The sequence below is a fragment of the Oncorhynchus mykiss genome, chromosome 18, assembly GCF_057628025.1.
Source record: "Oncorhynchus mykiss isolate SJ-2025 chromosome 18, ASM5762802v1, whole genome shotgun sequence".
Lineage (NCBI taxonomy): Eukaryota > Metazoa > Chordata > Actinopteri > Salmoniformes > Salmonidae > Oncorhynchus > Oncorhynchus mykiss.
In genome coordinates, this window is record NC_143039.1 from 27,604,786 (window position 1) to 27,619,347 (window position 14,562).

At 43.2% G+C, this 14,562-nt stretch overlaps 2 protein-coding genes and 1 pseudogene across 10 annotated transcripts in view; 1 reads left to right on the forward strand and 2 right to left on the reverse strand.

Moving 5' to 3' along the window:
- The window catches only part of LOC110495777 (ATP-binding cassette sub-family C member 4), a 41,207-nt gene extending 37,060 nt beyond the window's left edge, over positions 1 to 4,147 (forward strand). For all 8 annotated transcript variants that reach the window (XM_021571202.3, XM_021571200.3, XM_090208068.1 and 5 more), the window contains 6 exons: positions 837 to 1,184; positions 1,324 to 1,413; positions 1,539 to 1,711; positions 1,882 to 1,987; positions 2,883 to 3,017; positions 3,101 to 4,147. In XM_021571202.3, the coding sequence (XP_021426877.3) occupies positions 837 to 1,184; positions 1,324 to 1,413; positions 1,539 to 1,711; positions 1,882 to 1,987; positions 2,883 to 3,017; positions 3,101 to 3,136 (888 nt within the window). In that variant the 3' untranslated portion in view covers positions 3,137 to 4,147. The remainder of the gene's footprint in view (positions 1 to 836; positions 1,185 to 1,323; positions 1,414 to 1,538; positions 1,712 to 1,881; positions 1,988 to 2,882; positions 3,018 to 3,100) is intronic.
- A 1,548-nt stretch (positions 4,148 to 5,695) lies between these two features.
- On the reverse strand, positions 5,696 to 10,337 carry LOC110497091 (ATP-binding cassette sub-family C member 4-like; annotated as a pseudogene). The gene is made up of 9 exons (XR_016488362.1): positions 10,235 to 10,337; positions 9,390 to 9,536; positions 9,138 to 9,217; positions 7,860 to 8,204; positions 7,631 to 7,720; positions 7,333 to 7,505; positions 6,661 to 6,759; positions 6,334 to 6,468; positions 5,696 to 6,135 (listed from the first exon to the last, which is right to left on the reverse strand). The product of XR_016488362.1 is annotated as an ATP-binding cassette sub-family C member 4-like (transcript).
- A 44-nt stretch (positions 10,338 to 10,381) lies between these two features.
- Positions 10,382 to 14,562, reverse strand: part of LOC110495778 (ATP-binding cassette sub-family C member 4) — an 88,272-nt gene continuing 84,091 nt past the window's right edge. The window contains exon 17 of the mRNA XM_090208063.1: positions 10,382 to 10,483. Coding sequence (XP_090064189.1) covers positions 10,442 to 10,483 — 42 coding nt within the window. The 3' untranslated portion in view covers positions 10,382 to 10,441. The remainder of the gene's footprint in view (positions 10,484 to 14,562) is intronic.

Here is a 14,562-nt window from a genome sequence, read left to right on the forward strand (position 1 = left end):
CACGACTCGTTAATCATAAGGTATACATCCCCGCCCTTCTTCTTACCAGAGAGATGTTTGTTTCTGTCGGCGCGATGCTTGAAGAAACCAGGAGGCTGTACCGACTCTGATAACGTATCCCGAGTGAGCCTTGTTTCCATGAAACAGAGAATGTCACAATCTCTGATGTCTCTGGAAGGCAACCCTTGCTCGGATTTCATCTACCTTGTTGTCAAGAGACTGGACATTGCCGAGTAGTATACTCGGGAGCGGTGGGCGATGTGCCCGTCTACGGAGTTTGGCCAGAAGACCGCTCTGTCTGTCCCTTCTGCGGCACCGTTGTTTTGGGTCGCCTGCTGGGATCCGATCCATTGTCCTGGATGGTGGACCAAACAGAGAATCCGCTTCGGGAAAGTCGTATTCCTGGTCATAATGTTTGTACGTTGACGTTGCTCTTATATACAATAGTTCCTCCCCGGCTGTATGTAATAAGACTTAAGACTTCCTGGGGTAACAGTGTAAGAAATAATACATTAAAAAAATGAAATACTGCATGGTTTCCAAAGAACACAAAGCGAGGCGGCCTTCTCTGTTGGTGACGGACCTGTAGAAATAACATTAATTGGAATCAAAGGGTTTTAGTTGCATCCTGTCATTCAGGAATGTTCAGCTGAAACAGCTCACATAAGAAAACAGGGTGAGGGTTATTTTTTATAATAATAAGTTTTATAATTTAGAAGCCATACTATTATAAGACCAAGGTTAACCAAGCTCCCAGTCTCAGAGTGGCCCGGTCGACGAGATTAGATCCAGGTTTGTTTGTTTGATTGACATGGTTATTTATTTACCGTCCTCAGATGACATCAGTAGAGAGGGTGGTGGAGTACTCAGAGCTAGAGAGTGAAGCACCCTGGGAAACCCAGAAGCGTCCTCCTCCTGAGTGGCCGAGCCAAGGCCTAATCACCTTTGACTGGGTGAACTTCTCCTACAGCTCAGATGGACCTGTGGTCCTGAAGGACATTAAGGCCATGTTCAGGCCCAAAGAGAAGGTTGGCATCATGGGCAGGACGGGTGCGGGGAAAAGCTCCCTGGCATCGGCCCTCTTCCGCCTGGCAGAGCCAGAGGGCAGGATCTACATTGATGGAGTTCTGACCTCCGAGATTGGCCTCCATGACCTGCGCCAGAAGATGTCCATCATACCTCAGGTAGCTACTGTTGGTGGGTCTTCTATGGCTGCTCTGTCCCTTAGTCCTTCTGAATGTAGTAAAGGAAAAGCTTCTAGTTCAGATATGGCTCTGTTAGAGTTTAATACATGTTTCTGTTTGTGGCCCCTCTGTTCTGCAGGACCCAGTGCTTTTCACGGGCACCATGAGGAAGAACCTGGACCCTTTCCACCAGCACACAGACGAGGACCTGTGGAACGCTCTCCAAGAGGTACTGCTCCTCAGACTCCTATTGATGCAGATACAGTAACGGGATATACTCACACACATTTACATACAGGGTAATGGGCTTTTGGTGGCATCGGGGTCTTACTCCAGTAACTGTTTCCTCTCCAGGTCCAGCTGAAGTCTGTTGTGGAGGAGCTGCCCAATAAGATGGAGACGGTTCTGGCTGAGTCGGGCTCCAACTTCAGTGTGGGTCAGAGGCAGCTGGTCTGTCTGGCCCGAGCCATCCTGAGGAAGAACCGCATCCTCATCATCGACGAGGCCACGGCCAACGTGGACCCCAGGTACAGAGCTGCCTCACACAGACACACACTGTCTGTCCTTTAGAGCTGATCAGCAGAGGCAGTTGATATGCTTTACAACTGGGAGGCATCTACTAGTCAAGCAAAGCGTAATGGAGTTTCTATATCTTGGTTGAGTCTCTTTCCTGATTAACTGTGTCCTGGATCTGTAGAACAGACGAGCTTATCCAGAAGACAATACGAGACAAATTCAGGGAGTGCACCGTGCTCACCATCGCCCACCGCCTCAACACCATCATAGACAGCGACCGCATTCTGGTGAGAGTTCTTCCCATCAAATAGATGTGTACCTGTCTCACACACACGCGCGCACACACACGCACACACACACACACACACACACACACACACACACACACACACACACACACACACACACACACACACACACACACACACACACCTCATCAGTCATATAAATTAGATAAAAAACCAGATTGAGCAGGTTGTGAGAAATGTAATTATATTCACTTTAATTTCAGGTTGATCTGAGATCTTATCCTATGTTTGTTTAGTGAAATGAGCTTACCCTGTTTACACTTCTCTGAAGGTGCTAAGTAATTCATCCTGTGCAGAGTGAAGATGGGTACCCTCTATTGTAAACGGAGCGCTAGATCACTGGTTCCCGAACTTTGGGGGTCGGCAGGGGGGTCCCCCCCATCCCCAAAAATTGTTAAGTAAAGGTCTGAATTTAAACTTAGTCCTGAAAGTTGTAATAGAAAAATGCACAAGGTGCAGTTTCGATATTGGGGGCTGCATCGGCAGTTTTCCTCATCATGACAGTCATTGCAGACCTTAGAGAGCTATCATGACAGTCATTGCAGACCTTAGAGAGCTATCATGACAGTCATTGCATACCTTAGAGAGCTATTAATCTAGGCCATGTCAGCTAAAGTTGTTTAGCAAGGTTTTTTTGCCTATTGATTGTTGTACGGTTTGAGTTTTAAAATGGCAAAAAACAATCAGCATTGTGAGGTGTGTGAACAGTTTGTCATGAACAGCGCTTCAGCCCATAGAAAGACAGGGGGGGGGACATGGGATATTCCCCAGTGCTGGAAGTGGAGACTTAGTGAAAAGGTTTGGGAACCCCATAGATTTTCACTCCAGGCAAGTTTAGCCAGGTTGACTTACTGACCTTTGACCCTGCCTTCAGGTGCTAGGCGCTGGTATGATCCAGGAGTTTGACGAGCCGTACGTCCTGCTTCAGAACCAGGAAAGTGCCCTCTACAGGACAGTCCAGCAGATGGGCAAGGCTGAGGCAGCTTCCCTGCTGGAATCAGCCAAACAGGTGAGCACTGACACTGCATCCCAACATACACATTCTCTCAACCTAACTTGATTTCTTTACCAATTCACAATATTTTCATTCAGGCTTATATGAACAACGGCAACAGCCATGGCCTTTGAGATGGTTGTGTGACGGTGCAGGGACTTGACGAGCAGAAAGAGATATCACATATCTGCCCAATTTATATATTTTTTTCCACTAATTAGTCTTTTAACTAATCACATCAGATCTTTTCACATCACTCTGGCTGTGTAAATGCAGCCAGAGTAATTTTAATGGTAAGTTGTTGATTACTTATTTGCATGCAAAATCAGGAAAGATTTATGGAACTGACTTTAATATGCAGTGCTTTATCAGCTTTTTTTTTATTTAAATAAGGAAGCAAAATGTATTTCCTTATTGACACTGATGTGTGTTGCATCTTTAATACTACTTTCATTGACAATCATAAGAATAGTATTACAACAATGGAAGTAGCATTGCATTTTCATACTTTGTGCCTCAATCTTTTACTATTTGAACTTCTGCTACTCCTATTGATTTATTCTACTGCACAGTATCCTGACATCATGCTGCACTGTGCAATGGAACTAATTGGCGTGTGTATTCATATACTATACGTGCAATAGAAAATTACACTTCACCATTGTACTCACATGAAAAGTCATGCTGTCATTATGCTATAAGGGATTCAGGGATTTTCATGAGGATTAACTTGACCAAAGTGAGTAACCCATGTATGTCTCACGTTGTTTGCATGAGTGAAAGCTGTGTGATGGTTGTAAGGACAATCTAGATCATTTACAAGCAGGAATACCTACCCGTCAATGTGAAAATGCATTGAACTTTAAACTTATCTTGAACTTTGACTTATTCCCTAATGGGACAGTATAGAGAGACCTTGACCTTAGCTTTAAAAAATGTATAATTTTGATTCCATTGGTTTTGCAGTGGATGTAAAATGTAATTGTTTCCCCAAAGGTGGTGTTATTTTTAAATGTACCTATAGCAACATTGTACCTCCTGTTTTTTACATATTTCAGATATATTGATGTTCCTTACATAGTAAAGTTTGTTTGTAAAATGATATTGTGAAATGTAACCTTAATTTTAATAAACTGTTATTTAAGTCTCTCTTATGTCACGTCTTCAACGTAAAAACATGTAGTTGCGCTTCTTTTGGAGTTTGTTAATACTAATTAGTGTTGACTAAAGAAAAGGGCCCAAAATGATAACTCCTCAATTTTACAAGCTGGTTTTGTAAGCCTCTTCCTACAATTTCACTTTACCCTATTCAAACACACTTAAACAGCATTAGATTATCCATCTTTATAGATATGAACATTTTCAGATCAACCAAATATATATACAGGTTTGACAAGTATTTAAATGCATCATCCGTGACATTCTTCAGTGAATACAACAGATTTTTACGCTGTCAGCTAGGGGATTCGATTGTGCAACCTTTCGGTTACTAGTCCAACGCTCTGACCACTAGGCTACCTGCCTAGTGCTGTGACTTTCCTCTCCAAAAACATATCACCATGCCAACGTGGAAATTAGATGATTTTACAATTGTATAACCATGTTCGATTAGGGGCTTTATTCAATCCGTATGGCTGAAGTTCCACGCTATAGTGCGATTGAAATTGAAAGGCAATGTCCCCGCGTTCGTGTATTCCAGGTAAACGCCACATCAGCTTAATCAGAAATGACCTTTACATTTCAATCATACTATACTGGGGATCTTCTGCACTACAGATTGAATCTAGCCTTTAAAATCACTCTCAGAAATAGAAGTGATATTCATTCATGTAAACTCATCTGACAAGACCTGACGATGAGGATCAATGTGAATATAAAAAAGACACATACAGTCAATTACAAGCTAGAAAAGCTCCCGTATACACCATTTCAAGTCCCAGTGCAGCCAAACGCGATTTTCCTGTGTTTTATATACCTTTCACACTATTGGAGTAATACTATGAAATTATGAAAATGATGATGCCCTTGTAGTGTAAGAGCTGTTTGAAAAGACAGGCTGAAATTTCAGGCAATTTTGGGATAGAGTTTTGGCCTTCCATGGTGACATCACCATGCGGTAAATGAGTTAATAGACCAATAAGAAAGAGCGTTCCAAACCTCTCTGCCAATAAGCCAATTGTCAGTTTTCCCCTCCCACTCAGGCCACTCCCAGACAGTATTTGCAACATTGTTGCCTGAGAAATTGCCCTTTTGACTAAATATTTAGTGGGATTCATATTTAAACTACCTGAGTTGAGTTTCAGAAGACATTCGCAAACCCTATTTGGTACATTGATGCAGTGGCTACAGCAGATACAGTAAATATATTTGGAGCTGCGCGTGCAAATAAGTTGTAAAAAAAAGTTACATTTGACATGAGATTGATTTGGTATGGCTAAATAACTTAAGTTTACACATTACTACATTTAAGATATTAATTATACAAAAACAGATGAATCATAATCTAAAACTGATGCAAAAAAATGAAAAACGTGATGTAGTTTACACTTACAATCAGATAATAGGCCACACAAGTGAATCTAAGGAAAGAGTCCTCAAATTTTAGCCCTTGTAAATTGTATACACAAGTCGTCTGGCAAAAAATACTTATCAGTCAAGTCACAATTATACAAAAAATTGCCATGGGTCTCAATGGTTATTTCTTTAAATTGATTGATTTTTTATTGAATGTTCGTTTAAATGATAAATAAAATAAAACGAAATAAGGGACAGTTAACATTTCCCAACTTTTTTAGCTTGGGGAAAAATCCCTACAACTGCGTCAGTGGATTTAACTCAACTCATCCTGTGGCACACTGGACCAAGCCGTTCCACCGCTTTGCAGATTCCTAAACTCCAAATGGAGTTTCCAACATGTAGTGTTTGCTGGGTGATAAGGCACTGTTGATCGCTGTAGACTGGAGAATGCCATGAGACTGCAGTGCCAGCCAACTCCGAGGAGCAGTACTCCAGGTTTTAAACAATAGTCAAAGCCTCCTCTAGGTTCTTACAGGGCCGTCTCAAAGATGACCAAGTTACCGTCTGCGCCGACCCCGCCGTTGGTCGTACTGGGACGACTCCGGCTATTGTATGCCTGAATCAAGATGAGACAACCGGTGTTAGTGGATGCCAACCCGAAACACCAGAGGTATGTGGTGGACGCACAAGAACACAACTCCCACACATCTGTGTGGTAGCATGTCACTTTGAACATTTCTAAGCTATTTCACTGGCAGAGAACAGAGTGGGAGAGTAAAGTAGAAATGCTCTGTTGAGTCAGTGTGCTACTTACCTGTTTAGCTGACTGCAGGAGGGCAACGGCCTCCTGCCTGCCTGTCTGCTGGACCATCTTGAAGAAGATACCATCGTGGTTCTGAAGTAGGGTGTGGGGCTCGTCGTATGCGTGGATTTGACCCGCGTCTAGAACCTGGGAACAGAGTCAAGTTATATAGTAAGTAATCTATGGTGTATCATTAGGGATACAAAAAGGACCTGACAAGCCCTTGGACATTAAATGAAAACCAGTGTATTTAAGAAAAAAAAAAATTTGTAATACTGAAAAGTAGACCGATACCCAGTTGGACGTGTTGGGTGATCATTGTGACTGGAAAGCTCTCACCAGAATGCGATCGCTGTCTATGATGGTGTTGAGGCGGTGGTGAGCACGGTGCACTCCCTGAAATTGTCTCGTATCGTCTTCTGGATCAGCTCGTCTGTACTACAGAGCCAAGACAAACAGACAGGTGAGGACACGCAAAGCTGGGAGAAAGAAACACGCACACTTTTGTCTACTAGTAGATGCCTCCCAGTCTTATGTTGCATTCATAACCAAGTGGAAAGTTGGTAATTACCAGCTGGATGCATTCACATGCTTTCTTATTGAGAAAAGACAAGTGGCTTATTGACAACAGGCTGCATCAAACTAAAATTACAGCTATCATGCCTGTAAACAAATTAGTGTTCGAAAACCATATTACTAAATTGCTTTTTATATTTAAAAAAAATGTTTTTACTGTTTCATTTAACTGCCAAAATGCTGTTATTGAGAATTTCCTTAGTAGGTGACGTCAGAGGTCAGCATGTGAGAGAAGTCGGAGCTCAGGGATGATGGACAAATTTCCCCACTAGTAATTACCAGTTGGAGGGGCCTTCAAGTGGATTTTTCCCAGTCATAAGGGGTTAATGCCACCTTCCCACTTGGCTATGAACGCAGCATTAAAGCATGTCAGCTGCTCAGCTCTAAATTACAGTCCTCCATGGCAACGTGTGTGAGAGAGAGGAAGCTCTTTACCTGGGGTCCACGTTGGCCGTGGCCTCGTCGATGATGAGGATGCGGTTCTTCCTCAGGACGGCTCGGGCCAGACAGACCAGCTGCCTCTGACCCACACTAAAGTTGGAGCCCGACTCAGCCAGAACCGTCTCCATCTTATTGGGCAGCTCCTCCACCACAGACTTCAGCTGGACCTGGAGAGAAAACAGTTACTGGAGTAAAACCCCGATGCCACCAAAAGCCCATTAACCTGTATGTAAATGTGTGTGAGTATATCTCGTTACTGTATCTGCATCAATAGGAGTCTGAGGAGCAGTACCTCTTGGAGAGCATTCCACAGGTCCTCGTCTGTGTGCTGGTGGAAAGGGTCCAGGTTCTTCCTCATAGTGCCTGTGAAAAGCACTGGGTCCTGCAGAACAGAGGGGCCACAAACAGAAACATGTATTAAACTCTAACAGAGCCATATCTGAACTAGAAGCTTTTCCTTTACTACATTCAGAAGGACTAAGGGACAGAGCAGCCATAGAAGACCCACCAACAGTAACTACCTGAGGTATGATGGACATCTTCTGGCGCAGGTCATGAAGGCCGATCTCGGAGGTCAGAACTCCATCGATGTAGATCCTGCCCTCTGGCTCTGCCAGGCGGAAGAGCGCCGATACAAGGGAACTTTTCCCCGCACCTGTCCTCCCCACGATGCCAACCTTCTCTTTGGGCCTGAACATGGCCTTCATGTCCTTCAGGACGACAGGTCCGTCTGAGCTGTAGGAGAAGCTGACCCGGTCAAAGGTGATGAGGCCTTGGCTCGGCCACTCAGGAGGAGGACGCTTCTGGGTTTCCCAGGGTGCTTCACTCTCCAGCTCTGTGTACTCCACCCTTTCCACTGGCGTCATCTGAGGACAGTGAATTAACCACGTCAGTCCAACAGCCCTGGCTTTTGTACTAGCATGGCTTCTCTAAGAAACCCAGTACATCATTGGGGTTGAACTCCCTGACATCCAGGAAGGGAAGGCCAAGAAAGTCATTAAAGATTCCAGCCACACAAGCCATAGACTGTTCTGTCTGCTTCTGCACAGTAAGCGGTACCAGTGGATCAAGTCTGACAGCAACAGGCTCCTGAACAGCTTCTATCCACAAGCCATAATACTTCTAAATAGCTAAAGAAAATGGCTACACGGACTATTCGAGGTATCCTTGTATTTAATTTAGTCTCTATGCTCACTCACAGGACTCTACACACTCCATGTGCACACACACACAAATACATATCATCATATTAGCTGCTGCTACTCTGTTTATCATACATCCTGATGCCTAGTCACCTTACCCATATACATATCACCTCTACCACGCCAGTATCCCTGCACATTGTAAATATGGTACTGGAACCAACTGACGCTGTATATAGTATGCATACTTAATTTCTAGTGTTCTTATTTCTCATGTTTTTGTTCTGTTATTTTTAATACTACATTGATTACTGCATTGTTGGGTTTAGAGCTTGCAAGAAAGGCATTCCACTGTACTTGTGCAGTACGTTAAAACGTGGAACTAAAAGCACAATAGAGAGCGGCATTAAGAAGCTTCAGAAAACCCTCAGGCTGGATTCTTGAAAGAGTTGTTATGGACGAACATTCCATCCTGGCACGAATACCAGCATGAACAAGATGAAACGCCAAATAGACCAGGAGGCAGTTTCAGAGTCACCACTAATAGTTCTGAGAACTGGGTTACACATCTCAATCAACATATTTACAGACTAAGTTCTCTGGTGAGTTTGTAAAACATCTTGTGAAGATGCAGGGCCAAAATGTGTCGTGGCTCACCTGAATGAAGTCCACAAAGGTCCAAGGTAAGGCCGCGTCCAGTTGGCCGATGTCCTTAGAGAAGCGGTTGAGGACTCTTCCTGGGACACAAGAGGAGACAACACCAGGAATTTAAAGACTTTTCTTTCTTTGTCTACAGATATATTATGTCTGACCTCAAGTAAACACAAATGCAGCATCTCTCACCACAAAACTGGCAACAGAAAATCTCTTTCCCTATATATTCCAGTTTATGCATGGCTTATGGCTCACCAATTGGGTTGATGTCAAAGAAGCGTACAGGTGTCTGGAGGATAGAGTTGAACACGTGGTTGTGCAGAGACTGAGCAGCTTTCACCAGCACATTGAACATCAACAGACTCCTGGCAAAGCCAAAGATGAGAGTTGCTCCAATCAAACCTGAAAACACAGATTTCCCATTTTAGGATGTTACATTTTGTAACACAGACAGACACACAAAGGTTATGGAGGAAGAAAGAGCCTGCATGACTGTTAAAGGTATTTCATTCCTATATGTTTATTAATTAATACACTCAGCCCATTTCTAAGAATTCGTAAGATACTTATTTGCATAAAATGGACATAGACCAGTCTCAAAATCAATCAATAGCATTTATTATCGAGAGTACTGATCATGGTACAATTTACGACTGGTTATAAACTAAAAATGATGTCATAGGTTTTAAACGGTCCTTCCTCCACTCCGATACAATGGCAGTATAGTTCACAAGCCTTCCCACATCGTCCACCACCTGTTAGATAATTTACTACCAGCCCAAGGTCTCCCTGTGTAGAGATAAGATGTCCCGTAAGAAACACAGCGTTCTAGCCAGTCTGACAAGAACTTCATTCATTTCTACCAAGGAACAGACAGTCTTTGTTCTAATTCTTGATTATAATTACACACATTATATTCAGTACTATGATTATAATAAGATTCATACATCCATACAGTAACATAATAGTATTCTGTTTAGTCATAGTTCTGATTGAAATGTATACATCATTTAGTCATTATTGATAAAAATCCCTTAACAATGACACTATTCTAGGAGAAGCAAAACAATTTCCAGAGTAGGGTTTCCACGGTGTCTCACCTGCTTAAATGCCGAGGTAGAAATCCAGGCTCAGCTCTTCAGTGACGTTGACACCATTTTGGACGGTCACAGTGCCGTTAACGTTGAGCTTCTCCTGCTCTCCTGCCCTGTCAATCACAGAGGAGACAGAGCCAGTCCCAACACAGCATGTTAAAAGGGTAACATGTCAGTTGCATGACTGGAAATGAACAGTGAAATTAAAACATCTTACCAATATGCCAGCCACCAGTCCTGTAGAATATATGCTGCCTGCACACAAAAACATATGTTAGTAGACCTATATCATTTAATGAAGTCGTCATCAGATTGAGTTTCTTCCGCACGCACTGCTATTGCTGTTTTTGACCATGTAGTTGTACTGGGGTTACTGAGCGGCTCTCCTCGACTATTGTCTGGACAGGCTCTGCCTGCATTACACACAAACATCATAGGATTTAATGGGGGCTATTCGTTAAAGCCACTGCAAATAAAATGATGCATGATAACTATGCAAAGTGAGTCATTCTGTGCACTCTGTGTAGGAGAAACTCTGTAGAGGTTCAAGCAGGAGGGACGTTGAGAACTTACACAACCCCTGTGTTGGGGAATCTAAGCATGTCAACAAGATACAAATGAATTGCTGTGGCAAAAAATATATATATTACCGGTTACTAAAGAATTTCAGTTAATTATTATGGCTACTGCCTTGGGCCAAATCAGTGTAATTGTGTAAATGCCGAATCTCTATGGCAAGACATCATTCACCCAAGTGTTGTCAGAATCTTGTCAGTGCTGTCTGAGATACGGAATTTGCCGTGTCTGGCAAACTTCTACTAAAGGTTTGTACGCACTGCCTTCTTGTGGACAAAAAGAGAAAACACAAGTAACTTTCTTCACTCACTGCTTTGCTACAAAATATCATCAGGGACACAGGGTGAAAATGCTCCTAGCGACTGTATCTAAGGGCTGAACCGGAAGTGGGGGGGCCCACAGGAAGCTGTTCAGTTCCATCTTTAACAGAGCGTATGGAGGCGGTGTGAGAGACCACTGAATTCTGCGAGAAGGTGCAGCGAGCGGCTTTCAGTCTCTGCTCCTGGGGCTTGTGGCCCCTCCTCCTCTTCCCTCTTCAGCAGGGAGGTGATGTCGACCCCAGAGCGCTGGAGTTCAAATGTACGTCCCCCATGTCACCATGTGACCCTGAAACTGACACACGAAAGTCACACCTCACCAAACATCTGGAGTTTGCATGTAATGTATACAGTTGAAGTTGGAAGTTTACATACACCTTAGCCAAATACATTTAAACTCACTTTTTCACAATTCCTGACATTTAATCCTTGTAAAAATGCCCCGTCTTAGGTCAGTTAGGATCACCACTTTATTTTAAGAATATGAAATGTCAGAATAATAGTAGAGAGAATTATTTATTTCAGCTTTTATTTATTTCATCACATTGCCAGTGGGTCAGAAGTTGACATACACTCAATTAGTATTTGGTAGCATTGCCTTCAAATTGTTTAACTTGGGTCAAACGTTTCAGGTAGCCTTCTACAAGCTTCCCACAATAAGTTGGGTGAATTTTGTCCCATTCCTCCTGACAGAGCTGGTGTAACTGAGTCAGGTTTGTAGGCCTCCTTGCTCGTATACGCTTTTTCAGTTCTGCCCACACAATTTCTATAGGATTACGGTCAGGGTTTTGTGATGGCCACTCCAATACCTTGACTTTGTTGTCCTTAAGCCATTTTGCCACAACTTTGGAAGTGTGCTTGGGGTCATTGTCCAATTGGAAGACCCACCTACGACCAAGCTTTATAACTTCCTGACTGATGTCTTGAGATGTTGCTTCAATATATCCACAATTTTCCTACCTCATGATGCCATCTATTTTGTGAAGTGCACCAGTCCCTCCTGCAGCAAAGCGCACCCACAACATGATGCTCCCACCCTCATGCTTCGCGGTTGGGATGGTATTCTTCTGCTTGCAAGCCTCCCCCTTTTTCCTCCAAACATAACGGTGGTCATAATGGCCAAACAGTTCTATTTTTGTTTCATCAGACCAGAGGACATTTCTCCAAAAAGTACGAAATTTGTCCCCATGTGCAGTTGCAAACCGTAGTCTTACTTTTTTATAGTGTTTTTTGAGCAGTGGCTTCTTCCTTGCCGAGCGGCCTTTCATCTTATGTTGATATAGGACTCATTTTACTGTGGATATAGATACTTTTGTGCCTGTTTCCTCCAGCATCTTCACAAGGTCCTTTGCTGTTGTTCTGGGATTGATTTACACTTTTCGCACCAAAATACGTTCATCTCTAGGAGACAGAAGGCGTCTCCTTCCTGAGCGGTATTACAGCTGCGTGGTCCCATGGTGTTTATACTTGCGTACTATTGTTTGTACAGATGAACGTGGTACCTTCATGTGTTTGGAAATTGCTCCCAAGGATGAACCAGACTTGGTCTCCAAATGTTTTTTTGGAGGTGTTGGCTGATTTTCTTTTGATTTTCCCATGATGTCAAGCAAAGAGGCACTGAGTTTGAAGGTAGGCCTTGAAATACATTCACAGGTACACCTCCAATTGACTCAAATTATGTCAATTAGCCTATCAGAAGCTTTTAAAGCCACGAAACAATTTGTTTTGAATTTTCCAAGCTGTTTAAAGGCACAGTCAACTTAGTGTATGTAAACTTCTGACCCACTGGAATTGTGATACAGTGAATTATAAGTGAAATCATCTGTCTGTAAACAAATGTTGGAAAAATGACTTGTGTCATGCACAAAGTAGATGTCCTAACCAACCTGCCTAAACTATAGTTTTTTAACAAGAAATTTGTGGAGTGGTTGAAAAACAAGTTTTAATGACTCCAACCTAAGTGTATGTAATCTTCCGACTTCAAATGTAAGTCTGTCTTTGTCTGTGTGCATTTATACAGGTGTTCCCATGTGGGTTTACATCAACTTTGTTTACACTAAAACCTCAGTGTAATACATGGTAACACATACCTCCCCCTGCTTGCAGTGCGGGTCCTGCATTAACGTAAGCGCACAGGGTAGTGCATGTGTGCTCCTATGTAGTCTTAAAGTGTGTATGTGGTATTTAGGTTCTTGGTCACCTCCCTGACCAAGGCCCTTCTCCCCAGATCTGTGCCTTGACACAATCTTGTCTCGGCGCTCTACGGACAATTCCTTCGACCTCATGCCTTGGTTTTTGCTCTGACATGCACGGTGCATCTGTGGAACCTTATATAGACAGGCGTGTGCCTTTCCAAATCATGTACAATCAATTGAATTTACCACAGCTGGACTCCAATCAAGTTGTAGAAACATCTCAAGGATGATCAATGGAAAGAGGATCCACCTGAGCTCAATTTCGAGTCTCATAGCAAAGGGTCTGAATACTTATGAATATAAGGTATTTCTGTGTTTTATTTGTTAGACATTTTAAACAATTTCTAAAAAAACTGTTTTTGCTTTGGCATTATGGGGTATTATGTGTGTATTGCTGAGAGAAACAAATTATTTAATACATTTTAGAATTAGTCTGTTATTTAACAAAATGTGGAAAAAGTCAAGAGGTCTGAACACTTTCCGAAGGCACTGTATAGGCATAAGGCTGAGACAATAAGACACAGTGGCAGAATAAATTCAATCACACCTTTGTTTCATCACAAAACCGGAGAGCAACATCTATCCGGTGAAGTCCATAAAGCATATTTATTGCATGTAACAAACATTTACATGACCTACACAGCATGGTCAAGCAAGTTTAATGCGGACGACACAACAGTGGTAGGCTTGATCACCAACAACGATGAGACGGCCTACAGGGAGGAGGTGAGGGCCCTCGGAGTGTGGTGTCAGGAAAATAACCTCACACTCAACGTCAACAAAACTAAGGAGATGATTGTGGACTTCAGGAAACAGCAGAGGGAACACCCCCCTATCCACATCGATGGAACAGTAGTGGAGAGGGTAGCAAGTTTTAAGTTCCTCGGCATACACATCACAGACAAACTGAATTGGTCCACTCACACAGACAGCATCGTGAAGAAGGCGCAGCAGCGCCTCTTCAACCTCAGGAGGCTGAAGAAATTCGGCTTGTCACCAAAAGCACTCACAAACTTCTACAGATGCACAATCGAGAGCATCCTGGCGGGCTGTATCACCGCCTGGTATGGCAACTGCACCGCCCTCAACCGTAAGGCTCTCCAGAGGGTAGTGAGGTCTGCACAACGCATCACCGGGGGCAAACTACCTGCCCTCCAGGACACCTACACCACCCGATGTCACAGGAAGGCCATAAAGATCATCAAGGACATCAACCACCCGAGCCACTGCCTGTTCACCCCGCTAT